General features: G+C 38.1%; 1 protein-coding gene across 1 annotated transcript in view; it reads right to left on the reverse strand.

Moving 5' to 3' along the window:
• RIMS2 (regulating synaptic membrane exocytosis 2) overlaps window positions 1–26,530 on the reverse strand; it is a 510,981-nt gene that overhangs the window by 275,696 nt on the left and 208,755 nt on the right. Inside the window, exon 13 of the mRNA XM_089776190.1 lies at window positions 24,057–24,125. Coding sequence (XP_089632316.1) covers window positions 24,057–24,125 — 69 coding nt within the window. The remainder of the gene's footprint in view (window positions 1–24,056; window positions 24,126–26,530) is intronic.

Consider the following 26,530-nt stretch of genomic DNA (forward strand, 5'->3'; position numbering starts at 1 on the left):
ACGCTTCCCTAATGGGCCCTCTCCTAAACACAATAAACACTGAGTGTGGAGTTCATTATTTGGAATATCTACCCCCACACAATGGGCAGTCTTTGAAAGCTGGTGAGAAAATAACTATTTACAAAAGCTGAAAGAATCTCAGAGTCTTAAAAAAAATTTGAGGTAAGAAAGAACTGAAGGTGGAGCCATCCTTATGGAGCCATGGGATGAACTATGAGTGTCAGAGGGTATAAGTGCCACTTCTACAGATACCACTAAGCAAAATTATCTGGTTTTGTTGCTCTAGGCCTTTGCACATATGAAAGGAATACACATCTGCAACCACTCAAAGAGGAAAAGCTCGATCTGGAATGTTTTACATTCAAATGTGAGTAGACTTGATAGTGTTTCTTAGTAAAATTCCTTTATTATAAATTTAAAAAGCAACCACTTCAAGTACATCGCTCTTCATTCAATTCAATATGAATACAGGTAACTAACAGATACTGGATATTGCTTTAGGCTGGATAAATATGCCCTATGCCTTGTTGCCAGAAAGTAATCTTACTAAATTTGTGATTAATTCACTCAGAAGACTAATGATTGTACAGGTAAACTCCTAATAATTAGCAAAATTGTATCACTTTAAACAGTAGCAACATCCTGATACATTTTATATTAACATAAGTTAATACAAAAGTAGTCCCTCAGCTATGTAGGAGTCAGTGCATCTATCTGCGACTATTTCCTATAAAAAAAAATCCTGTGCCAACAAGTCAACCATCATAGCATACAAAATTGCATGCCATATCTCACTTGGGAAAAAACATATGCTGGCTTCAACGGTACATACAGCTGGCTTTCTGCCAGCATTTGTATCAGTTAAAATTAATATTCCATTAAAATGGGTATTCTGTATCTTGCTATAACAGAGAACATTAAAATGTGTTTAAATTTAAATTTACAGAGGCTTACAGATTAGTTAATAAATGGACTTATGATATATTTTGAGGAAGATGATGATATATAGGTATCTTTTAGCAGCATGTTCTATTTGTTGTAAAATATTTTTTTATCATTTATTTTGTGGGGGTTTATGACATCACTGAAATCTGATTTCCAGACTTGTTTGATTTTAAAATGAGGGAATTCAATTAATACATTTCTAAAATAAATCTGTATTTTCACATGGATTCTTCACTGTATATGAGTGCACTTTCACATTGTATAAGAAAATGCAACACTCCAAAAGGGGATTAAGAATGAGGAATGAAAAAGAAATCTAACTCAAAGTAACACAGAACACTTAGGCTACCTCTAGACTGGCATTATTTTCCGCAAATGCTTTTAACGGAAAAGATTTTCGTTAAAATCATTTTTGGAACAGAGCGTCTAGATTGGCATGGACGCTTTTCCGCAAAAGCACTTTTTGCGGAAAAGTGTCCGTGCCAATCTAGATGTGCTTTTCCGCAATAAAGCCCCAATCACCATTTTCGAGATCGGGGCTTTTTTGCACAAAACAAATCTGAGCTGTCTACACTGGCCCTTGTGCACAAAAGCTTTGCGCAAAAGGGACTTTTGCCCAAACGGGAGCAGCATAGTATTTCCAGAAGAAGCACTGATTTCTTACAGTAGGAAGTCAGTGTTCTTGCGGAAATTCAAGTGGCCAGAGTAGACAGCTGGCAAGTTTTTCTGCAAAAGCAGTTGCTTTTGCGGAAAAACTTGCCAGACTAGACACAGCCTAAGGGTACATTTACACAGCAGTTTTATTTCAGAATAACTTTGATGTTATTCCAAAATAACATAATCCGCAACTACACTATAAACAGTTATTTCGATATAATGTCAAAATAATGTAAAGCTGGAAGACTTCTTACTCTGACTCCTGTAACTCTCATTTTACAAGGAGTAAGGGAATATGGAGGAAGAATGTTCTACCTCGGACTTCCTGCTGTGTATACAGCACCAAAACCCGAAATAAGCAATTGTTACTTAAGCTACACAACTTATATACCACGAGTTGCATAGCTTATTTCTGTTTTAGCCCTGTTATGTAGATGTGCCCTATTTCTTAAATTTAAAAAATTACTGGTTAAACCATTTAAACTGGCTCCACACAGTGTTAGTCCAAGTACTTGTCATATAACTCAATATCATTCTCTTCTATACAACATTATGTGGATAATTCTTATGGGAGAATGAATGATTCCTTACAAATAGATTTATATTTCAAACACAGAAACATTGGTATGCAGTATCAAATATCTGACACAACTTTTTCTGGTTTTCTTCCCTACAATACCCAGCCATTATTCTTAATTTTTATAAAGCTTTTTATGGACATTGGTAAGGCAATCCTATTTTACATCCTTAGATGAATTTCCTTGTGATTCTTAGAATATCATAATATGTTAATGAGGTGAAAGACCATATTTCACGCCCATAAATTTTATGACTCAAAGATATCTCTTAAATCTCTCAAAAATGTATAAAAAACAAGTAAGCCAGAAATAGCTAATAGACAATATTTGCTTCTGTTAAGTTAAATATGTAAAGACTATTCCTTTAACTACATTTTGACAGAGGTCTTCTTTATTTAATATCATGAAGATATATAAAAATAAAATATTAATTTGTAAATCCTAGATAACAGTATTGTTATTCAGTATTTGCTTTTCGTAGACTTCAATACAATAGTAATGCTTAATTCACTTTTTGCATAGTGTTCAAGGTCTAGGGAAGGGAGACATATGATTTATATTAAGTTCACCCATGTGCTATTTGTCTTGTTATGCTAGGGTGAAATTATAGCCTCATTGAAGTCATTAGTGAAAACTGTCATCGACTTCAATGAATTTCATCCCAAAATTATAACATCAGAAGATGTAGAGGCATTTGAAGAACTTTAAGTGACAGCACTATAAATATTACTGAGCAAACTGTTTACAAACTACAATGAAATCAACTTAAAGTGAATTCCAATCTAGCAAAATTCTGCTGATAAGGTCAATAATTATTCATTCGCTTATAGTTTTATTCCACTAATAATTGGTCCCATTCACGTTGGCTGCAATTAACATTTGCTAGGTAAAATAATTTTTGCGTGGAGGAAATATGCATTTTACACTGTTCCGCTGGCAACTGCAGAGGGAGAAGTTAGGAAATCACTGGTTCCTCTATACTCTTAAAGCCTGGAGACAATTACAGTGACAGAAAGCATTCCCTCCCTCTGCTTTGCTGGGAAGTTTGGTAGTGAACTTGGAGTTAACTAATGTAGCTTCAAAAGTGGATAGTGTTGGCTCGGATGTGCAAGGAATAAATCAATTTAGCAGAGAGAGGTAGCCAAGTTAGTCTGTAACTGGAAAACCTTAAAAAACAACAAAGGGTATGTCTAGACATAGGGTATGCCAGCAGAGGGATGCAGATTAGGTTGGGTGAAATTGCTAATGAAGCGGGGATTTAAATATCCCATGCTTCATTAGCATAAAAATGGCCGCCGCTTTTTTCGGCATGGTGTTTTGTCAGAGAAAAGCAGCAGTCTAGAGGCTGATCTATCGCTAAAGAAAGCCTTTTCCAATAGATCCTGTATACCTTGTTTTCCAAGCAAACAGGTCTTCGTACATTATTTATAAATGAACATGACGGCATTAGTGATACCTGACTCCAGCATCAGTTTCTTTCATTTGCTAAATTGAAGGCACTCACTGATTGATTATAGGTATTCTAAGTTAGTAGTAGTTAATGTCTGGGTACTTTTTGGGCTTTGTCAATCTTTTTTTTTTTTCACTTCTCTAGGTGGGAGAAGGAATGTTTTAGGAATGCTCTATAAAGATCCTGTAGGTGTTTGTCTCCGTCTGTGGCATCAGAGCAAATCCAATTGTATTTTAGGGCTTGGCTGTATAAAATAGATTGAGAAATGTGTCTGGAATGGAAGCTGGAGGCATGAAGCTAAGTGTAGTGGTCGGTGGGCTTTTGGTATAGGGTGGTGGAAATTTGTCCATTATTTAATTGTACTGTAGCGTCCAGAAAGTGGATTTCTCGTGTGGACTGGTCCAGGCAGAGGTTGATGGTGGGGTGGAAGTTGTTGAAATCCTTGTGAAATTCTTCAAGAGTCTCTTTTCCGTGGATCCATATGATGAAGATGTCATCGATGTAGCATAAGTGAAGTAGTGGTGTCAGGGGGCGAGAGCTGAGGAAACGTTCAAGGTCAGCCATAAAGATGTTGGCATATTGTGGTGCCATGCGGGTGCCCATGGCTGTGCCGCTGACTTGGAGATACAAATTGTCTCCAAATTGGAAGTAGTTATGGGTGAGGATAAAGTTGCAGAGATCTGTAATTAGGTGTGTAGTGCTGTTATCGGGGATGGTGTTCCTGATGGCCTGGGCTTCTACATCCATAGTGGCCAGGATGGTATTTTCAGGTAGATTAACTGATGTTTTGAAGTTTCCTCAGGAAGTAAGTGGAGTTGTGGAGGTAGCTAGGAGTGCTGGTAGCATAGGGTCTGAGGAGGGAGTCTATATAGCCAGATAATCCTGTGGTAAATGTGCCAATGCTTGAGATGATGGGCCATCTGGGATGTCCAACTTTGTGTATTTTGGGTAGCAGATAGAAAGTTCCTGGTCAGGGATTGTGTGTGGGGAGGGTGGTTAGTGTAAATTTGTTCCTGAGCAGCATCAGGGAGCTTCATGAGCAATTTTTTCAGATTTTTTTAATATGCCTTAGTGGGGTCACAGAAGAGAAGCTTGTAGAATCTGGTATTGGTGAGTTGTCTGTTTCCCTCCTGTTCATAATCTGTCCTGTTCACGATAACTACAGTGCTTCCTTTGTTGGCCTCTTTGATTATGATGTTAGGATTGTTTTTGAGGCTGTGTATAGCATTGTGTTCTGCATGACTGAGATTGTGTGTTCTATGTTGTTGTTTGCTGATAATGTCAGCTCGAGCACGTTTGCAGAAGCAGGCAATGTAGAAATTAAGACTTTCGTTACAACCATTAATGGGGGGGGCACATAGAAACCTTACTCTTGTGGGATTGGCAGGGGGGAGCAGTAAGGTCAGTGTGTTGTACATCGGTGTGTTGAAAATATTCCTTCAGGCAGAGGCATCGAAAATAGAATTCCAGATCCCCACAGAACTGAATCATATTTCTAGGGTGGTGGAGCAGAAGGAGAGTCCACGGGATAGGACAGATTCCTCTGCTGGGCTAAAAGAGTGGTTCGATAGGTTGATGATGTTGTTGGGTGCATTGAAAGTTTCTGGAATCTATACAGAAAGTATCTGGAAAGTATCTATACAGCAATTAGACACCCGTGCAGCACAAGCCCGGCAAGCAGAAGTCAGCTTGCAAGAGCTAGCTATGGATCTCTAATTGTAGTGTAGCCATACCCTTTGAAGGGCACTCTTATTCCAGGATAATCTGCGTTAACTCTCACGTATAGGCCAGTCTTTAGAAGGACACAGAAAAAAAGTGTCAGCAACTTTTCTTCTCTGTTTGGTTTCATTAACCAAAATTAGTTTTAAAATCCAGCAGGGATCAAAGCATATTGTTAAAAATTTACCTAGGGTCCAAATGTGTGAGTGGTAAATATTTCCTGTAAGGTGCTGAATGTCCTCAATTCTCCCTGAAACAAATGCCAATGGTAGTTGAGAGTAAACAGCAGCTTGCATGACTGATTCCTGAAATATCAATAAATTACTAACAGAATCAGAATCGTTTTCCCAAGAAACTTGTTTTAAAATCAGAAAATATTACTAGTGACCAATATCTTATATTGCATTAAAAAGTACTGTACAGTTTAATGCATACTGCCAATGTGCAGTCTGATTATATTTGCCTTAACTCCTGTAATTATTTGTTCTAAAATGCTTTGTAATCTAATTTGTACTCCCCAGGGACCATGATGCAATTTAAAGTGAGTCACCTTTTTAATTTGACTTTCAGTGGCACATGCAAAAATGACTTTGCTAGCTACATAATTTCATGAAAATAACTTTATGAATATTTAATCATCTCTGTTGGAACTCCAAATCTAATACAGGCACATGAATACCAAATCAACTCTTATAGAAATGTTTGGTTATAACGGAAATGTGTATGTGTGTGTAAGGACAGGAGCCTTCTTGATGTTAAAATAAAAGAATTTTAAATATGTAATCTGGATTTCATATTCATAATATTTGTTGTGCAGGTTTCTTGGAGAGAAAAAAAGGAGACATCAGTAAGAAGGAGAACTCAATAACATCTAATTGTATAGTCTTGACATTTTACCGGTATCTCTTTAGGCCTGACACAGAGTAGTAGTTATATAGATATTTTATTTTAGCTTTGTTTGATGTAGTTATGATTTTATTTAATAAGACGTATTTTATAGCAGCTGCTAGATATTGAAATATATTCTGTTTTAGGCATTATAAGTTGGTGAGAAATTTTTATAGGTATTAGAAGGTAATAAAAAATTGTTTTAAATTGTCTTCTTAACTTTGTAAGTGTGTAAGAAATCTTGGCTGTTCCTTTGTAAGAGAAATTGCTTTCTCTGAAATGAACTGTCCTTTGTGTAAGTAAGGGGTGTGTGAATGTGGGAAGACAAGAAACAAAAGACTCTGGTACCAGAGGGTCAGAATGGTTAACAAGGTGGTGCGAACTCAGGTGTCCATCAAATTCAAGTTAGCCCAAGATAGGCAGAATTAACCACTCTAAAGTGAGGGCTTACACCTATGAACCAGATTTGTGAAGGAAATAAACCAACCTCAGTCACTCCCAGGACATTCATCAAAGTACTGCTGAAATGTAACTATGGAAGCAATCTTGAGATAAAACAATTAGATGACTTCAGCATGATGCTACAAAACCCATACACTGAAGATGAGACTTAGAATCTTAAAAGTGGGATGTGTAGTCATGAAGCTTTGGGTTAGTCCTGTGAAGACAACTTCAGAGTATTGGACCATGGCCGAGAGAACCCAGCTCCTTCCTCGTGCCCACCCTAATTAGCTGCTAGGCTGGCACAAGCATAGATAAGACTGGTAACCAGCTGCAGGACTTGTGTGTGTGGGTGTGTGAGTGTGTGAGTGAGTGAATGAATGAGTGAATGCACATGCTGTATTTGCAATAAACATGGCATATTGCCTTTTCCCTCTAAAAAAGAACCTGTGTGCTTCGAATAAGCATAACATCTCCTTTTTTCTCAACAGTCTATGTGAAAGGGAGAAAGTGCAAAACAAGACTGTCGAGAGTGATTTGGGGTACAGGAGACATACATCATATCTCACACAAAGTTTATGAAAAGGGCATTTTATTTTCATCATTCCGTAAGCCAGAAATCATTTCCATATACATATTCTATTTTATTTTTTCAGTTCCTGGTATTGTCTAAACCTCAAGTAAGTACCATTAATTAAAAGTTTGGGCACGGCTACGTCTAGATTACAGGCCTTTTTCGAAAGAGGCTTTTTCGAAAGATACTTTCGAAAAAGCCTCTTTAAAAAAAAGCATCTAGACTACAATCAGTACTTTCAAAAAAGCACAGTTTGCATTTACACAGAACCTTTTTTGAAAGAGCACTTTTGAAAAATGGTGTTATTCCTCATAAAACGAGTTTTCCACAGTCAAGAAAACCGCCACAATCTTTCAATTTACTGTTGACAGAACGCGACGGCAGTCTAGATGCAGGTAAAGATTTTTTTTTAAAAGGCCACTTTTTTCGAAAAATCCCTGTAGTCTAGACATGCCCTAAGAAAGCTGCAGACTACCTTTTAAAAATCTATCCCTATGTTTCTATTTCTTTCACCTCTGTGTCCTGACCAATGTTTGTCACTCTCATTGGTTGCATCTTGTCTTAAATTATAATGTTAACTCTTTGAAGGCAGGAGACGTGACTGATGTATTTACGAGTGCCCAGCATAATAACACCCAGTCATAATTGGGGTGTTTGGCCATTATTGCAATTCATATTAATACTATACAATAGTAAATATTAACAATCTCACTGCAATGAAAACAATAAAGCAAAAGCCTACAGACACCATTGAAACATTGTTGCACATCCCCCAAAAAGACTACTGCTGTCTTGTCCATATGTTAAGAAATATGATTCCTTTCTTTGAACATAAAAGTTTGATTACCTTTTTATTAAACTATGCACAGTATATTGACATTTTTATTTCTGGCCATAGAAACAGCTCACTAGGTTTTAAATAATTCTCTCTTTCTGAGTATGTCTACACTACAGAGGGTTTTTTCCGGAAAAATGACCATTTTTCCAAAAAAAAAATTCAATTACATCCACACTGCAATTGCGTTTTTTCAAAAGAAAATCAGCATTAGTAATCTTTCTACAAAGAAGACGACTTTTTCTGAAAGAGCTCTTTCAGAAAAAGGCATGTATGAATGGGGAAGAGGGAGTTCTTTCAGAAGAAGAGTAAAGAGGAAAAAAGCACAGTTGCCCTAGTGGACACTCTGTCCATAGTAATCATAGCTTAAATGAAATATAGCGTCCATTCAGTGTGTACTCTATCTTTCAAAAAACAGATTGCTTTTTCGATGCGCTTTGGCAGTGTGGACACTCTCTTTCAGAAGAAGTTTTTTTGGAAGATCACTTCTGGAAAAGCTTGTTCCAAATGAAATCCGTAGTCTAGATGTAGACTCTCTCTCTCTAAGGGTATGTCTACACTTGGAGCCTATTTCGGAATAGAGCTGCAAATGTAGGCATTCGGAATTGCAAATTTAAATATCCTACGCTTGATTTGCATCTTCCCGGTCGGGCGCCATTTTTTAAATTTACTAGCCCAGAATAACTGCCCGTGTCTACACGCGGCAGTGAAACGGGCGTTCGAAATAAAGCCCTATTTTGAACTACCTGTTATGCCTCTTGCAATGAGGTTTAACAGGTAGTTCGAAATAGGGCTTTATTTCGAATGCCCGTTTCACTGCCACGTGTAGATGGGGGCAGTTATTCCGGCCTTGTAAATTTTAAAAAATGGCGCCCGGATGGGAAGATGCAACTCAAGCGTGGGATATTTAAATTTGCAATTCCGAATGCCTACATTTGCAGCCCTATTCTGAAATAGGCTGCAAGTGTAGACATACCCTAAGTGACTTAATGAAGGGAAGATCATTTATATAGGAGGATTTGTTATCATGTACAGTGTCAGTGTTCACGCATTAATAATTTTTACATATTTTGTGCTTGAACCAGCAGACAATACCAGTGGCAGAGCCTGTATGAACCTTTAAAGTGAGTTACAAAATGTTTTGATTGTTTTTCTATTGGAAAAAAATAGATTTCAACCATTTAAAAAACTCATTAGCAATACTACTACATACCAAAGACCCCATAATTCACTTGTTTCAGACTGTGATATTAAATGTCATTCCCTTTGTTATTATCTGTACTGTCTGAGGCTACCAGCATTATCTTTATATGTTGGTTATTTTTTTTACACTCCACTATTAAAATTAGTAAAGCAAATACTAATTAAAACAATATTATAATCAAGTTGCCAAAATATTCAATATATTAAAGTTTCATATGTGGGCACATCATGGAAATTCAAATCCCATTTCTGGATATCCATGTAAGTACTTTTAGCCACATGCATGCTCTGCTTATATGCTGCGCTAACATAGAAGTCTTCTTTAAATATTACCACACCTATCTTGTCTCCCCAATATCCTAGGACCAGCTACAACAGCTCCACAAATAAATCAAGCATAAGTAAGCTGTAAATATAAATACACTACCTTTTATTCACTGTGCTCAAATGCAGTGTACATAAAGTGAATGAATAAATGTAAAAAAGTATAAATAATTTTTAGTGATGGCAAATGTTTAGCAAACAATATGAGTTTCTCTTTTAAAGATAAATTTTATGAAATTGAGTATGTTTTGTTTCAATTGAACAATTGCCTATTACTTTTGTTACGATTTATAGAAAAAAGAAGAATGCTCTTGATAATTGTGGAAAATAACAAATTTAATTAAATAAGTTTTTGAAAGTATAAATAAAAATGAAACTTTATGTGTGTTTAGGTTTTGTGCATTTTATAATTATCAAATTGAAGGTTGTTTTAACACATATAATATATTAAAATTAAAGATATTACTTTAGTTTTGAGGAAAGGGAAATTTTTTTGGAAAAAAAAAAAAGCTGTGCAGTCTTGAAAAAAAGCTAACATAATTAAAGCTCCCTTGAATAAAAAGATGAATACATCTGGCAGAGATCTTAGAACACATACCCTAACCATTGATGAAAAAAGTGTGAATATTTATAAAAATAAATTATGAAATTTTTAAAAATAAAGACTTCTATAAAGCTACAGACATGAAATCTATGGTGAGGAAAGGAGTATAACGCACCTATTGAATGTTTTAACATTAAGAAGGGAAGTAAAGTTTTTTTAAGTCTTTTCAACATACAGGCATGATAAATAACTTAAATAAGATTATTAAGCTAATGCCTTTAAGATAATATTATCTAAAGTAAGTGAAAACAATGAAAACCAAAAATGACATTTAAAAGAATATCCCAAAATGTTAGTGGTCTTGCATAAAAATGACAACCACAATAGAAGGGACTGAATGAACTCTTAGCTGCAGAATCTGCAGTCAAGGCAACCTGAAATTAATTTTTTTTGTGGGGAGGGGGACTGCTTGTTGAGGTAACCAGCCATCAGGGAGAACCCATCAAGCACAAACTATTCAAGGATGACATAAAAACTCTCTTGAAGAAGCACCAGAGTTTCATTAGTCCAGAAGATGAGCTGATAGCAGTTCACAGTTTAAGCTTGCTGAAACATCGCAAAAAAGTTAAATTATTTCTGCCTCTCTCAATAATAGACACATGAATCTAGAAAACCACTTATTTCTGAGTTAGAGACAAGAAAGAGTATTGATTATTGCTGATAAATTACTCTGGCCTTACACTGATTTCTAAAATAAACGTATGGATTTTGTAAATGATTAAGATTTTAGTTTATTGATAAGTAACTTCCCCCGCTGGATCCTCTACTTCACAGAGGTAAACACATAAAAAATGATGGTCCTCTTATGGAAAGCATAAAAGTACATTTTGAGTCAGAAGCTTAGCATAATTGTACACCCAAGAATTATGTGTTGTTAAAATATGCAGATAAAATTTATTCGATAACTGATAAGTTCTAAACAAATATTTTTGAGCAATAATTATTAACAGTGGGTCCAATAACCATTGAGTAATAATTAAACATTAATAATTACACCAACATATACTGTGTTAATAACTGTGTTCTGATAGTTGCAAAGACATTTAAAAGTCACTCTTGTCTCATATTATATGAATGTAAGATGAAACTCACTCAAGGGTAAAAGGCCAGCATATTGCCTGTTAACCATTTACATTTCACTTCAGTACTATTTTAGGTAGTTTAAGTGGGGTTTAGGTAGTACACATGTCATTTACTTCCCCTTTACACAGAAGCGAGTTACTGTCAACAAGACCAGCCTAGGAATTCACTTAAACAATATTAGATTATGGACATGGACCCTAAGAATTAGGGAAATTTTTGTATTGGTAATATTGGGCTTTCTAACTGAAACAAATCGGAGATCTCATTTGAAATTTTGGCCCCACTGAACTCAGTGGCAAAACTCCCAATGACATAAAATTGGGCCAAAACTGAACACAGTCTGTATATTTATATTTTGTTTTTAAAAAACTTTCAAACTGCATTTGGTTTCAAGAAGTAATTAAAGAACTCTAGTGTTTTATATCTACTTTGAACAGTAATTTCCCTATAGAACCCACATATGGAAAATCAAATGCTACTAGAAAAGAAGCCTTTTGCTTCGAATACAGAGAACAATGGAATGTCACAAATAAAGCAAGCAGTTTTTTGAACGAAAGGACTACTTAGGTGTTTTGAAAAGAGAAAAAAGTGGTTTTCCTCTTCTTTTCGAAAGAGTACTTTTGTGAACTAGGGCACATTTACACAGCAGCGTTATTTCGGAATAGCGTACATTATTCTGAAATAACATAGTGCACGTATACACTACAAGCCTTATTTCAAAATAATGTCGAGCTGGAAGACATCTTACTCTGACTTGTGGTAACCTTTATTTCATGAGGAGTAAGAGAAGTCAAAGGAAGAGTGTTCTTCCTTTTGATTTCCTGTTATGTAGACAGTGCTAAACGCCAAATTAAGCTATTTCAACTTAAGCTACGCGTAATTGACATAGCTGAAGTTGCATTGCTTAATTCAATGTTAGCCCTGGGCTGCGTCTAGACTGGCATGATTTCGCGCAAATACTTTTAACGGAAAAGTTTTTCTGTTAAAAGTATTTGCACAAGAGAGCGTCTATACTGGCATGTGCCTTTGCACAAAATATTTGCTTTTGCGCTAAAGCATCCATGCCACTGTAGACGCTCTCTTGCGCAAGAAAGCTCCGATGGCCATTTTAGCTATCGGGCTTTCTTGCGCAAGAAATCAACTTGACAGTCTACACAGGCCCTCTTGCGCAAGAATACTTGCACAAGAGGGCTTATCCCTGAGCGGGAGCATTGGAGTATTTGCGCAAGAACCACTGATTTTGTACAGTACAAAGTCAGTGTTCTTGAGTAAATACTTGCGGCCAGTGTAAAGCGACTGCTTTTGCGCAAAATCTTGCCAGTTTAGACGTACCCCTGCAGTATAGATGTACACCTAAACAAGAGTTTTACACATTCAAACTTTTTTCTATTCAAGATGGTTCTGAACATCTGAATAATACCTCATTTGTATTCTCATTTTGCTCATCAAGCATCTAATTATCTTTTCCACAATGAGAAGTATTTAGCGCAGAGTCACTAATAAATGCTGCTGTATTCTCAAGACCGGACTAATGAAATCTTTTACTTTCAGAAATTCCTGAATATAAAATGTCCAGAATGTAGATGTTCAAATCTTATCTTTCATTAGCACACCATAAAATTCTGTAAAATTGATTATAGAGTTTAAAACATCACTTACTAGCTGAGAGCCATTATACATTATACGAGGTGTACCGGTAGTTCGGAATAGAAAGCCTAATCCGAACTACCTAGTTCGTGCCGCGTGTAGCTGCGGGCACGGAGTCCGAACTAGCGGACATTTAAAAATGGTGGCGCCCGGCAATATGCAAATGAAGCCCGGGAAATTCAAATCCCGGGCTTCATTTGCAACTCCGGTTGCCTACATTAACCACTCTAGTTCGAACTAGGGTGGTAGTGTAGACATTCCCTAAGGTGCCACAGGACTCCTCGCCTCTAGAGTGAATGAAAGATCATCTGTCAATCTGTCATCTGGTAGACAATAAGTAGATGCATAATGGTGTCAAAACAGTGTCCTATGTATTTTATCATGTTCACATATATGGTATTTGAAAAAAAAAATAAACATACAGCAAACCACAGGAGGCTTTGTCCTTAACAGGTGGAAGAATGTATTGCCAAATGGAAATTTGCACACTAGGCCAAGAATACCATTCAAGTGGAAAACAGACAAGTATAATTCTTTCTTATGCATAAATATGAAAACATGATGAGACAAAGCTGAAAGGTTTCTGACGGGCTTAGGTTGCATGTGCAATACTTGGAATAAGCAAGAATTGCCATGGAAAGGATCAAGACAAGTACTTGAAAGATGTTAGCAAACTTATTTGAGGTGATACAGTATTTATATGACAGAAGGAACAAAGAGCAAAGTGAGCTGTCATGTTAAATAAAACCTGATGTTAAATAAAAACCAAGAACACAAAATGAAATAATTGAGATAAGGAGGAAAGAAGAAAGAAAATGAGAGGTAACACTGATGAAATGAAGGCAAATATTTAAATCAAGATGACATGATGAGTTTGCAAACTGAATACAAGAACCTTAGATGAGAGATGTATGTGGATGAAAAGACAAGATAACAAGGAATACGTTTTTAAAAAGTACATAAAGTGACAGCAGTAGTGAAAAAGAGAGGCAATTACATAGATGTTTTAAGGCCACAGGAACTTCATACCATTCCCACCCACACAACCAGTCCCAATTACAATGTAACCAAGGCAGCAGAACACCAAAGATAAAAAGCCCCAAAAGAAATGTGCCAAGGTATATTGCAAACTCAGTTAAGAGTAGAAACTTAACCATAGAATTGTGCAGACGTGCATATATCAAAAAAGAACTTAAATATATAAATCTAAATCTATTTACTGTATAGCTGTGTTTAATTTAATGAATGTTCTTGTGGCTGTATAACACGACTTTATAAAATCAATGAAGACATCTAGGTCTTTGAGAATGGACAGATAATGCCAATCAATTCTTAAATCAGTATCTAAAATAGGAGACTAATACAAATAAAATACATGAAGAACAATCTCATTAATCTTCTAGGGAATGTGATTGCTCAACATATTATCTGCTACTCTGTGTCAGAAAAAAGTGGATGTCATAAATGGCTAAACACAGAGGTACAGACAACCTCCGCAGGCCCTTGGGCAAAGGGGATGGAGTCTCAGGCAGAAGGGCTGGGGCAGCTAGCCCTTAGAGCAACCCGGAGCACCAGCACCCAGGCAGTCCTCAGCACTGCCAAGAGTGCAGTGTGCTCTTCCGACCCCTCACACTTAGTATTGCCTGGAGCGCATGCCGGAATCCCTGGGGCAACTGTCCCCTTTGCCCCTGCCTGTTGGCAGGCCCATAAGAACAAATTCAGATGAAATAGATGAATGGTCATTATCTGCTTTATTTAAGAATCAACACTCAAAATGAACAACAGGGATAGTGTAGCATTTTGAAAGATATAACTTGTTTTCAAATAATGTACAAAAGAAGGGGAAAATTTCACAAATGCTATCTACTCACCTAAAAAAAATGGAGTTGCACTCATTTATGTGAGAGAAAAGTATGGTCCGAACTTTGCCACTCAAACCATAAATACTATAAAATTAACTGTTACTATGTTGAAAGATTTCAAATGGAATTTATTCATTTTTCATTACATGCACTATGAGGTCACAGTACTCTTTTTAACTAACACAAAAAGGATTAAGAAAACAAGCAAAATAAAGGAGACTTTGGTCTTTCTTGTAAAATAAAATTCTTGTAGTGTGGGGAGGGCGCCATTTTGAACCAGACTTCTTAAATATAAGTAACTCTATCCTCTATGTAGCTAGATTTTTCACACCCTGCTATCCTTCTTTGCTCTACTTTTCAGCCTACCATGTGCATCTCTGACTACTACAGTAATTGAACCGAATGAAATCTGAGGAAAAAAATCACAGCATGCATAAAATTAATTGGTGTGCTCAAAACATACATTACAAAGTACAGTAATATTAAAGGGTTGCAATTTGCCACATAATGGATTTAAATTAGCCAGAGATGTTCAGTGGAAACTTCCCTTTTTTGTAGCTGAAAGATCACAGAGGTGGCTCTTCTGCTTCCTGTACCAGCTGCCCCTCTGACTCTCGGTGAATAGAGAGGGAGGAGGCTGTCATGGTCTGAGTGGGGCAAGCTGTTTCCTTGAATCTTTAACATTAGAGTGACCATATTAGGGAAAATGAGACACCACGTGGGGCTGGCCCAAGCAACTGACCCAAAGCCCCTTCCCTATATACACACACACACACACACACACAGGGCTGGCATCATGAGCTCTGCCTATCACCTATATGAGTCCTGCCTTCCCCTCTTTGTAGGACTGACATTGGCATCACTGCCCACTCAAATCCTGCCTGATGCAGCCCAAACCCTATCTCCCACCTTGTGTGGGGCTGGTTTTGTCACTCACTCCCTATAGCACTTCACTTTTTTGACAAAAGATGGCATCTGTACGAAGTGCTGTCTGAAGAAGGAAAGCAGAAGTCTTCTATTGAAAGGAGAGGAGAAAGTTTCAGAACCTGGGGTATCCAAACCTTTCCATGGCTTGATTTGCAAACTCTTCCAGTTTTGATTTGTTCATGGTGAGATATGTGGAACCTTGGTCTTTTAGTGAGACTTGAAAGGAAACTAACAGCAAACTGTGTTCTTTATGCTGGGAGGAGGATGGCAGTGTCCTTCTGCTATGTATATTGGACAGACTTCTCAGACACTTCGCCAAAGAATTAATGCCCACAAATCAGACATCAGACATCTTCACAAGGAAAACCACTTGCTTTTCATTTCAACCTACCTGGACATAGTCTTAACAACCTTACTGCATGTATCCTACTTCAAAGAGACTTTAACACCAGATTACAGAAGGAAACGTCAAACTTTCATTCATGCTTAAATTTGACACTTTACGAATGGGCCTTAACAAAGATGCTAATTACCTTACCCATTACAAAGATAGCTTCCCCATTTATCACCCCTGATTAGCCATTCATTGACTCATAAATAGCTATTCCCTCCCTCCATCTCCCTGACCCCACCTTCTGTACTAAATCTGATTTGTCAGTTTAATAATTGTGTTCACTTTTTTCATTGTATTTCTTTGGTATATATGGTCATGCAAATTCTCTTCCAGAATATGATCTGAGGAAGTGGGTCTAGACCACGAAAGCTCATCACCTATTAAACCATCTTGTTAGTTTTTAAAGTGCTACATAGTTTTTCCTTTTGTTTTGGAAAGCAGAAGAGAGGAAAAAGTCATCTGGTCCAGGGAGACATTAAGAAAAACTAGCTTCAAGTCATGGTTCTCCCAGGGTTCCTCCATAGTTTCCTTCTTGTATGGAAAACAGGCTTAAGGTATGGGAAACCTATGATCTTTTGACCGCTGAGAATAGGGCCAAAGATAAGGGGGAAGAAAATCCTAAAGAACAACTTGCAGGGTGAGGAGAAATACATATAACTATCCTTCCTGTACTCTAAAGAAGCTAATGGGGAGTGCAGAACAAGGACTGGCTGCATCCTTGAAACAGCTACTGGTTTGTGTCAACTATGCAGTAGAATCCCCTCTCATAGCTTGTCTAGACGGGTATATGCATCATGTTAGAAATATGTTAACTAATATGATATGTAGCAACTAATGTTGACAAGAGGAAGTTACTCACCTTGTGCAGTAATGATGGTTCTTCAAGATGTGTGTTCCTATGGGTGCTCCACTGTAGAAGTATGTGTGCCTTTGTGCCTCTAATCAAAGATTTTTGGTAGCAGTGCCCATGGAGCTTGCACATGTGGTCTCCCTTCCTCCTGATGTGCTTCAAGGCTATCTAACACTGCACCGGCAAAAGCCTCTCACTTCCTTCTCTACCGCAGAGCCCTAGATAGAACTCCTAAATAGAGGGGAGGAAGGGGGTTTGTGGAGCACCCATAGGGACACACATCGCAAAGAACACTCATTACTGCACAAGGTGAGTAACTTCCTCTTCTTCAAGTAGTGTCCCTATGGATGTTCCATTGTAGGGGTGTGTCTACACTGCACCCTTACCTCGAAATAAGTACGCAGTTTGCACTATGCAAATTGCATAGCTTATTTCAAAACCTCACTTAACCCTTGTGGAACGAGGTTTACAGGGATGCCAGAATAGTGTACCCATTATTTCGAAAGATATTTTGAAATAAAGGACGGCTTTAAAGACACAGAATAGCTATTTTGGAATCCCAAAATAGCTCCTCTGTCTAAATATAGCCTAGGTTACTCTGAGCAGTACTCAGAACTGGAGGCTGGAACTTCGGAGTGGAGTCTGTTACTATATAGAGTACTATGGAATCGCAGATCGCATGGGGATAAATCTTTGATGATCACATAATGTTCTGTGAATATGTGAGCAGAGGCCCAATTCGCTGCTCTGCAGATTACTGAGATAGGAATATTTTTAAGGAATGTGACCAACGTAGAAATTGACATTGTGGGGTGCATATGGACTCTGGATGGAAGCACATTGTGCCCTTGATAACAACAATTAATGCAACCAAAGACCCATTTGGAAAGTCTTTGAGCCAATGTTGCAGAGCTTTGGGATCTTTCTATGGATAAAAGGAAGAGTTTAGGGAATTTCCTAATGTCTTAGTTTTCTGCAAGTAGAATGCTAGTGTTCTTCTAGTGCAGAGCATATGCAGAATCATTGCCCTGTTGTTGCAAAGTGGTTTTGGGAAAAAACAGAGAGATGGATCTGTTGATTCATATGGAAAATGCAGAGACGGTAGGGCAAAATTTGAGACCTGGCCCTAGAGTTAATTTGTCTTTAAAAAAGAAATTGACCATCTCTCGTACATGTGTCTTCATGTACACGTGTACAAGAGAGCAAGTTGCCATGGACTCAAAGGGAGGTCTAGTCAAAGCGCTGAGAACTAGGTTAAGATCTCAGGCTGAAGCGGATGGTATCACATGTGGGAAGAGATTCCCAGTGTCCTTAAGGAATCTACACATCAGCAGCTAAGCAGACACTGCGTATTTGTCTAGCTAGCAAGGTTCCCTCTAAGATGCTCAGTAGCACAGCACCACAGCTGCTTAATCAGCCCTTCCCAGTCAGGTGCTCAGGGGTCTGCACATGGAGCCACCTGGCTGGGAGAAGGGAATCTTCCTCTGTGTCAGCAGCAGCTCCCTGCTGAGGACAGAGCAGCAAATCTTCCCCAGACAGTACTGCACAGCTTGCTACCTGGCCCTGGAAGGAGATTTTCACTGTGGGATGTATCTTAATGGAAGTGAGTGAGGTCTAAAATGTAGTATAAAATCAGAGGGAGGGAAGGTGAGACTGGGTCTATGTTTAGATTAACAACTTGGTATTATTTCCATTTTGTGGGTAAGTATATTAAGTGGTCAATTTTGGCTGTGTAGTAACACCTCTTTTAGCTCATCAGAGAATTCTGCTTCTAAGCCTTGGAATTAAGATGGAGCCACACATGCAGGTGAAGGATTTACAGTTTGAGGTAAAGAAGCAGAGCTCTGTTTTGAGAGATCAAATGAGGAATCAGCCAAGGGGGAACAGAAGGGCATATAGCCATCTGAATCAGACTTGTGTAGCCAAAAGGTGCAATCAGAATAGCTCTCACTTTGTTTTGCTGGATTTTCAACTGGATCTTGGATAGAAGAGAAAACCAGGAAAAGGTATACAAGAGAATGAGGACACCTCCCAATGAATGTTTACGCAGGCCAGGCCTGGGGCAGTAATGAGGAAATTTCCTATTCCTGTAAATAGAGAAGAGATCTGTAAATAGGATTACCCAAAGGGCAAATATATGTCAAAGCACCTCTGAATTCACTTCACATTCAGGGTCCTGACAGAAATTCCATCTGAAATTGTTGATTGTCATGTTCTATATTCCTGGTAGACAGATAGCTGGGATGCGTATATAATGAGGGATGCACCATTTCCACAGTCTCAGTGCTTCCTTGAAGAGCAAGAGTGATCTGGCACCCTCTTGGTGATTTATGTAAAACACAGAGGTCATTTTAAGTCCATCATGATCTTCACATGGGTGTTTTTGATGAAAGGCAGAAAGTGCATACAGGCGTTCCTGACAATACTTGGCTCCAAAAGAGTGCAATGATAACTTCTATGGAAAGCTATTTGCCCTGAACCTCATGGTTGTGTAGGTGAACTCTTCAGCATATTAGGAAGGCATCTGTCCTAATGTGGTGACTCTTTGTACTTCATTGAGGGTGGTGCCGAAAACTTCAGTTGCTGTACTGGGGTTAGTGCTCCAATTCAATGAGAAGAACTGTGATGAATAACCTGGGTGGAACATTCTGTATTGATTATGATCCTGCCCAGAAGTAAAGTGTAGGAAATCTTTAGCTGCAACCATGACCATCTTGAACATCTGTATCTTCCATATTAGTTGAATGCTCTTAGATCTAGAATGAGAATTCAACCTCCCTTCATTTTGTAAACTCCCTTACTCCTGAGTTGCAGCAGGACTGTGTCAATGGAGTAACAAATGATATATTTCCTGATGAAGTAAGTTCCTATGAGAGGGGTCCCTGATGGGGGACAGAGAAGAAAGTTTATAATGGAAAAGGGACATGAACTGAATGGTGTAACTTTTCAAAATAATCCCCAGGACCTATCTGTCAGAGGTGATACAGTTGCTGGGAAACAGGGCCAAGTGACTTCAAAGGGGCATGCCAGGTATATGAATGACAGCTGACATTGAAAGATACCAGGCTCTTGACTGCTCCATGAAAAGTGCTTAGAAGAGGTGGCTTGAGAAATAGTGGATTGCAGTGCAGGTTGCTTCCTCTTTTGAACCCTATGGCTTGTAACAGTGCTGAGATGGTAGGTATTGTCTGGCTGAGAGGTAGGTCATCTTTTTGCCCTGAAGAGTAGATTCCTTAGGAGCATAATGTGGTCTGGGAATCTAGACTGGGGAGAAGAAACCGTCTTCTCTGTGAAAGCGTTTGTCTTCTGCAACAATTTGGGCAATCCAGAAAGATGTAGTCAAGAAGCCCGCCTCAGTACCACTGTCATGAAAAGCAATCAGATCACTTTATCAGCTACATGTAGTGCTGTCACTAGCACCAATCTGGTTATCAACTGATCCTCTTTAAGGATGGCCTGAAATTGTGACATTTGTGTCTCCAGTAAATGTTCCAAAAACACTCTTAGTTCCCATAATTAATAAAATCATAACAGTTTGTTAATTTACAATGCTAAACAGTTATGTCAGCAACAACTACTACATCTTGCCAAACCAGATTGTGTGGGGCTAAATTGGCATTATGTTGTTCAGGCATTAACCACATCCACAACGATGGAGTTGGTAGGATCTAGAATTGTCTCATTAATTGGGAAGGCAATTCTGGATGAGGAGGAGGTGTGCAGAATACCCCCAATTCTGATGTGTATCTGCCATATCCTGTAGGGAAATCTGCCATCCTCTTGGCAAGATCCTCCTGTTCTGAAAAAGCTTCCTGTGCTCAGGCCTCAGAGACTCTGGACAGCCACTCTGTAGGAGACCAACCACTCTGAGGGTATGTCTACACTGGCTCATTAGTTCGAGCTAGGTAGGGTAATGAGGGCAAGCAGAGTTGCAAATGAAGCCTGGGATTTAAATATCCCGGGCTTCGTTTGCATGTTCCCGGGTGCCGCCATTTTTAAATCCCCCTTAGTCCGAACTCCGTGCCCGCGGCTACATGAGGCATGGAGTAGTAGTTCAAATTAGGATCTCTAATTCGAACTATCTACTCTGCGCTGCGTGTAGCCACGGGCGCTGAGTTCGGACTAAGGGGGATTTAAAAATGGCGGCACCCGGGAACATGCAAATGAAGCCCGGGATATTTAAATCCCGGGCTTTATTTGCAACTGCAGTTGCCCTCATTTGCCTGCCTACCTCAAACTAACGAGCCAGTGTAGACATACCCTGAGAGACACTGGATGACTTTGACCTGTGTATGTACATTGCCCATGGATTGCAGTAGGGAGGGAGACATGGATGATGGGGTCTCATACTTTGATTATAGATGGGCTCAAAGGAACTGGGAAGAATCCTTGTATTGTGACAATGGACCATGACTTCCTGCTGGCTACTGTCAGACTTGCCGTTGGGTAGGGGCGGCACCAACAGGGGTATTGGCAGTATATGGCCCTGTACCAAGAGCGATTTCAGGTGCCTGGATTTACTCGGTCCTGGGGTCCTGGGGCTGCATAATGGGGATTGCAGTTCTTCCCCACACATCAGGTCTCCAGGGTACCAAAGTTCATGTAGAACCCTGGGCTCACTCAGTACCATGGACAAATATCCATGGTACTTTATCGGTACCAATGATTAAGATGGCACAGAGTCCTCCCTTGGTGAAAGTCTTCTTGTGAAACCAGGTACTGAAAGTTGTTAGTGCCACACTTTTAGAGATGGTACAGTAACTCGCTTTCCCTGGGTACCCAGGCCACAGGTGTCCAGGATATATAAATTTTTCTTTTAGAGGTGGTACAGTAATTGTGTTACTTTAACATTGCCTGGAAACCTGACTACCCCTGGCTTATCAAGTGATATGCAGTTTGTGCCAGAGTAGAGCTCGGAGGGGGAAGAGGCCCTTCTAGGTACCTTGCTTCTGAGCTGTCTGTGCCATGGTAAGCTTGTTTTTCTGTCCACACAGAGGTGGCAGCTCTGGGGACTCCCGTTTGGCTGCCAATCACTCGGTGCCAAGGTGGCATCTATGGGGACCCCACTCAGGCTATCAGTCACTTGGCGTTGGTTTTCCTGTCAGTGCCAAGGTGGCACCCCAAAGGACTCTCCCCCACCCACACACACACCTGCTAGCTTCTGATGACTCAGAACTTGCAGGAGGAGTCTACTGTGGATTTTTAAGGACTTTACCCTTGTTGAAGATAAAGGCTCTGGGGATCCGTCAGGAGTCCCCTAGAGACTAAAGTGCCTTCTCTCTACAGAGGGAGTTGTAAACTTCAGCTACCAGGTCCTGTGGTAGTTGAAGCACTTTTGTGAGGCTGTCCCAGGCATTAGACATAGTGACAGTGTCTGCCTGTTACAGAAACTGCTTACAGGAGAGCCACCTCTCAGAGCTGGCAGAGCTAAGAATGCCCCCAGGTGGGGGTTGGAGACAGATCAATCTCTAGCAATAAGGAACGCAGAAGCAAGCAAGTCATCTTTATTCCGCCACTTTTTTTTGTTTCTTTTATTTTACCAGAGGGAGTAAAATGCGGGGGGTGGGGGAGGGGAAGAGTGGGGAGAGAAGGAAGATGCCCCTAGATAGGATAAAAAACAAAGGTTTTGTTCTTCTTTTTAATCCCAAGGAAATTTAAAAAATGAAACACTATTAGGGAAAACAAAAGAAATAAAAACAGCTACTAATTATGATAATTATACAGATAAGGAAAGGACACTTGCTCTTTCTATGTGAGGTCAAAGGCAGTTGAGAAGGAAGTACTAGGCTTTTGCCCATTCAGTATTAGATAGCCTTGAGGCACATCAACAAGGGAGGGAGCACAAGTGACAGCTCAGAAAGGCACTGCAACCAAAACTCTCCAATTAAAGATGCTGGGGTACACATACATCTACAGTAGAGTACCCATAAAGACGTTACTCAAAGAAGGAGGGAAAGTTTTCTTTGATAGTATTCTCTGGTAGGGTAGCGAGGACCTTCAAATATATCATAATTAGTGAATACAGGAGCATTTTTTCAAGGAAAGATACTAAGCTTATGTTTTACATTCCACCGGATAGATGAGTTACTTAATAATGGTTTCTAACCTAATTCCTTTCTCACCTATAGATAAGGCCTGTGACCATGAGGTAGTGATAGATATGGAACCAAAGAGGGGCTGAAACAAAGAGGTGATAGTAGGTGAGAAAAAATGTTTAAATACTGGGGATTGAGCTAACCATCCTGATGATTACAAAACACACTGCAGCCCAGAATGATGCCTCATTCAAAAGAAAGAGTCATAACCAGCAAAGGATTGTTTCCTGTCACAGGATATCCCTTTTCCTTCTGTGGGATGTTTAAAGATTCAACAGGTTGGTATGGGAGTTTTATTACTGGTGTGTTATTTTTTCTTTATAAAAACAATTGTTTTTTTTTCACTTTATCCACTTAAAAATATCCAGAAATGCAAAATGTAGTCTCCTCTGGTTTTACTGATGGACATCTTGGAGAACTCAGAGTTGTTTTTTGTGAGCTCTTTTTAGCTCAGCATTAGAGGTGGGCATGTTGAATCTTTGTCAATAACATTTTTTGTCTTAAATACTCATGAAGCACTGAAATTAAATACCTGTTAACAAAACAAATAGACTTTTAAAAACATGGCTAACATTCCCTTCCTTTCTCAAATGTTCAGCTTTTCATGACTCTGATGTTTTCACTATTTCACTATAAAGTCTTCCAAATAACATAAGACCTGAATTCTGAGTTATAAAGAAAGCAGAACAAAATAAAACTCTTTTTCTTTTCTTTTTAACATTCAGGTTTTTCTTTATACATCATAAAGAAACAAAAAAGGAAAGGAGCTCATTGTTTTTCCCCTTTACAAGTCACTTTTGTAGTTAATCATGCATTAAGAAAAGCTAGCTTGCAGCACCCTGATGTTTGTTAGAAGAATGTGTATTGAGTGCCGATTTATTTTTTTACCAGGAGAACAGCAACATTAAATTAATCATAGGAAATTATAAATATAAGAAGCTTGTTGCTGAACCTAGAAGAGTGCATTGATAAATTCATACCTGAAACTACACCAATTCCATCATCACAGTCATAGTCAGAAACTTCGCTATCACTGATTCTTTTGGACCCTGCAGAAAAAGAATGATCACAAATGTATCAGTGTTATTATTCTAAGTCAGCTCTACTCTGGCAAAAGTAATACAATGAAATAAATTTCAGACTACACTATAAATACAAGGAGAATCAATACAGAATCTTTGGAACAGAAATATATGTACATTATTTTAATGTGTATTAGTTGGCGGCACATTAACTATTTTCCTCTAAATCTATAAAGTAATAACTCAAAACTGAAATAGCAAAATCCAACTGGAAAATATTGAAGTTGTGCTATGTTATCATATTTTTGTACTTGTTTGAAATATAGCTAAACTTGTATACAAACACTTGAAGGATGAATTATAGCTATTATATTAAATGAATACTATGTTTTCTAAAAGGTAATGATAATCATTACTAGAGCTTAGCAGCTTCATTGCATAGTTTGCATCCTGCAAGACAAATGATAGCTGTGAAAATTCAGAGGAAAAGAGGCATTTTAATGCTACCACAGCAAGCACAATACTTGTTAATATAGCTAGAGCTTAGTTGGCAAAAGCAGATTCTAAGTCCATAATTAGACCTGAAATGTAAATCATGTATGACAAATAAATGTGTTAGCTTTTGTTTGGCTCAACTTTACTTACACATACTTATCTTTTTCTTCTTTGTCATCTTCTAAATACAGGAGAGATGCATGTTCTGACCAACCGGTTCTATTGCTGACATTGGAATGTTAAAATCTGTATACTAACATGTGGGTGATACCCATTCATAAAAGAGAATGTTCTTTTGAAATGAGAAGGAAAGCTGTACTTTTGAGCATTCTGTAGTAATACATATTAGCAAATGATTACATGGTCACAACTGTGTATCAGATCAGGCTGTTTGTAGACACCCAATAGGTACTAGCTCAGAAACTTAGACTACTTGCTATCAGTCCTTGACACGTACACTAGGTTTTTGATGGGAAGGAAAGGGATGGTTAATCCTCCTGGAAGATGTGGATAAAGTAGTAGCTTTGAGGGGTAAAATCAAAACACAGATACTAAGAAAAATAACTTCTCAAGGCAATGGAGTTTATTCATATATCTCTTACGTGGCTTCTAGCCCTTTTTTCCACAAGAGTGGATAACCCTACTGTAATAGAACCAGAGTATGTAGCTGGATTGGGAATCTCATGAAAAAGGATTTACCCCCCTTTGCATAATGCATGCCATTTTACAGTGGGGAATTTTGGATGAAGGGTGTGAACTGATCACTATATTTGATTGATGCTCATTCCCCTTCATCTCAAAGCCCACAATCTACAATTCAGTACTTCACTGCTCAAATAAAGCTTTTAGCTTGGAAATACTTGTAAATGTAAATTTCACTTTTAAGTGTTATAAAAGGTTAACTTGTTTTATTACCAAATTAATTTTGTAATTGCATTAGAAATATGTGAATTGTCATTGTTAATATATAATATAATATAATATAATATAATATAATATAATATAATATAATATAATATAATATAATATAATATAATATAATATAATATAATATAATATAATATAATATAATATAATATAATATAATATAATATAATATAATATAATATAATAATAGTTAAGCACAGTTAAGAAAGGAAAGTCAGGCCTAGTCTTACTGTGATGTATTACTTTAAGATAGATAGTTTAATAGCTTATGTACATAATTTTAAATAGTCATGGTATGTAGTTTTGTTTTGGCATCAATGAATTGAATTAACACAAGGAAAAATAGCAAACTAGATATTAAAAAAATACCACTATAGAAGACCCAGAGGATCAGAGCAAGAGGGAAGGAGAACAACAATATTAAGGAGAATACTTAGATTAAATTTAAGGCAATATTGGATTTGACCATTCCCTAACTGTAGTGCACCAGAGGGTACCATCTATGAAAATCCATCCTAAGCCACAGAGAAAGAGAATCACACATACTCTAATATTGTCCCTTCTGTATTACATACAGTAGAGGACCTTCCATATGGTACTCAGACTAACATCAGCGTGGAAAAAGGACAGAGGTACTTGCTTCCATCTTCCCTGCCACAATCACAAAAATTGAATAATAACACACCTTTACCGCAAAACTACTCTGTGACCCTAGAGCCTTTTTGTGCCAACTGGCAGAGGGTACACACAGACTGCATGTTTTTATTGGGATCCCCTAGGTCAGAAATCTGCACAATATTTACTGATATGGTGGCATGTGAGGTCTATACTGAGAGGCAGTAGACCACTGGTAAACAAAATCATTGTGAAATGTATGTTGATAATATTTAAGGAATTATGCATCTATGCTAACAATTGTATTCTTAAAAGATAGTCACCCGGAGGTAACATACCTCAGAAATGTTTCTTTCAGGCAGTAGGTAACTAATGCCTATCTCCCTATGGTCATT

Source organism: Pelodiscus sinensis, chromosome 2 (assembly GCF_052426305.1).
Source record: "Pelodiscus sinensis isolate ZL-2025 chromosome 2, ASM5242630v1, whole genome shotgun sequence".
Classification (NCBI taxonomy): domain Eukaryota; kingdom Metazoa; phylum Chordata; order Testudines; family Trionychidae; genus Pelodiscus; species Pelodiscus sinensis.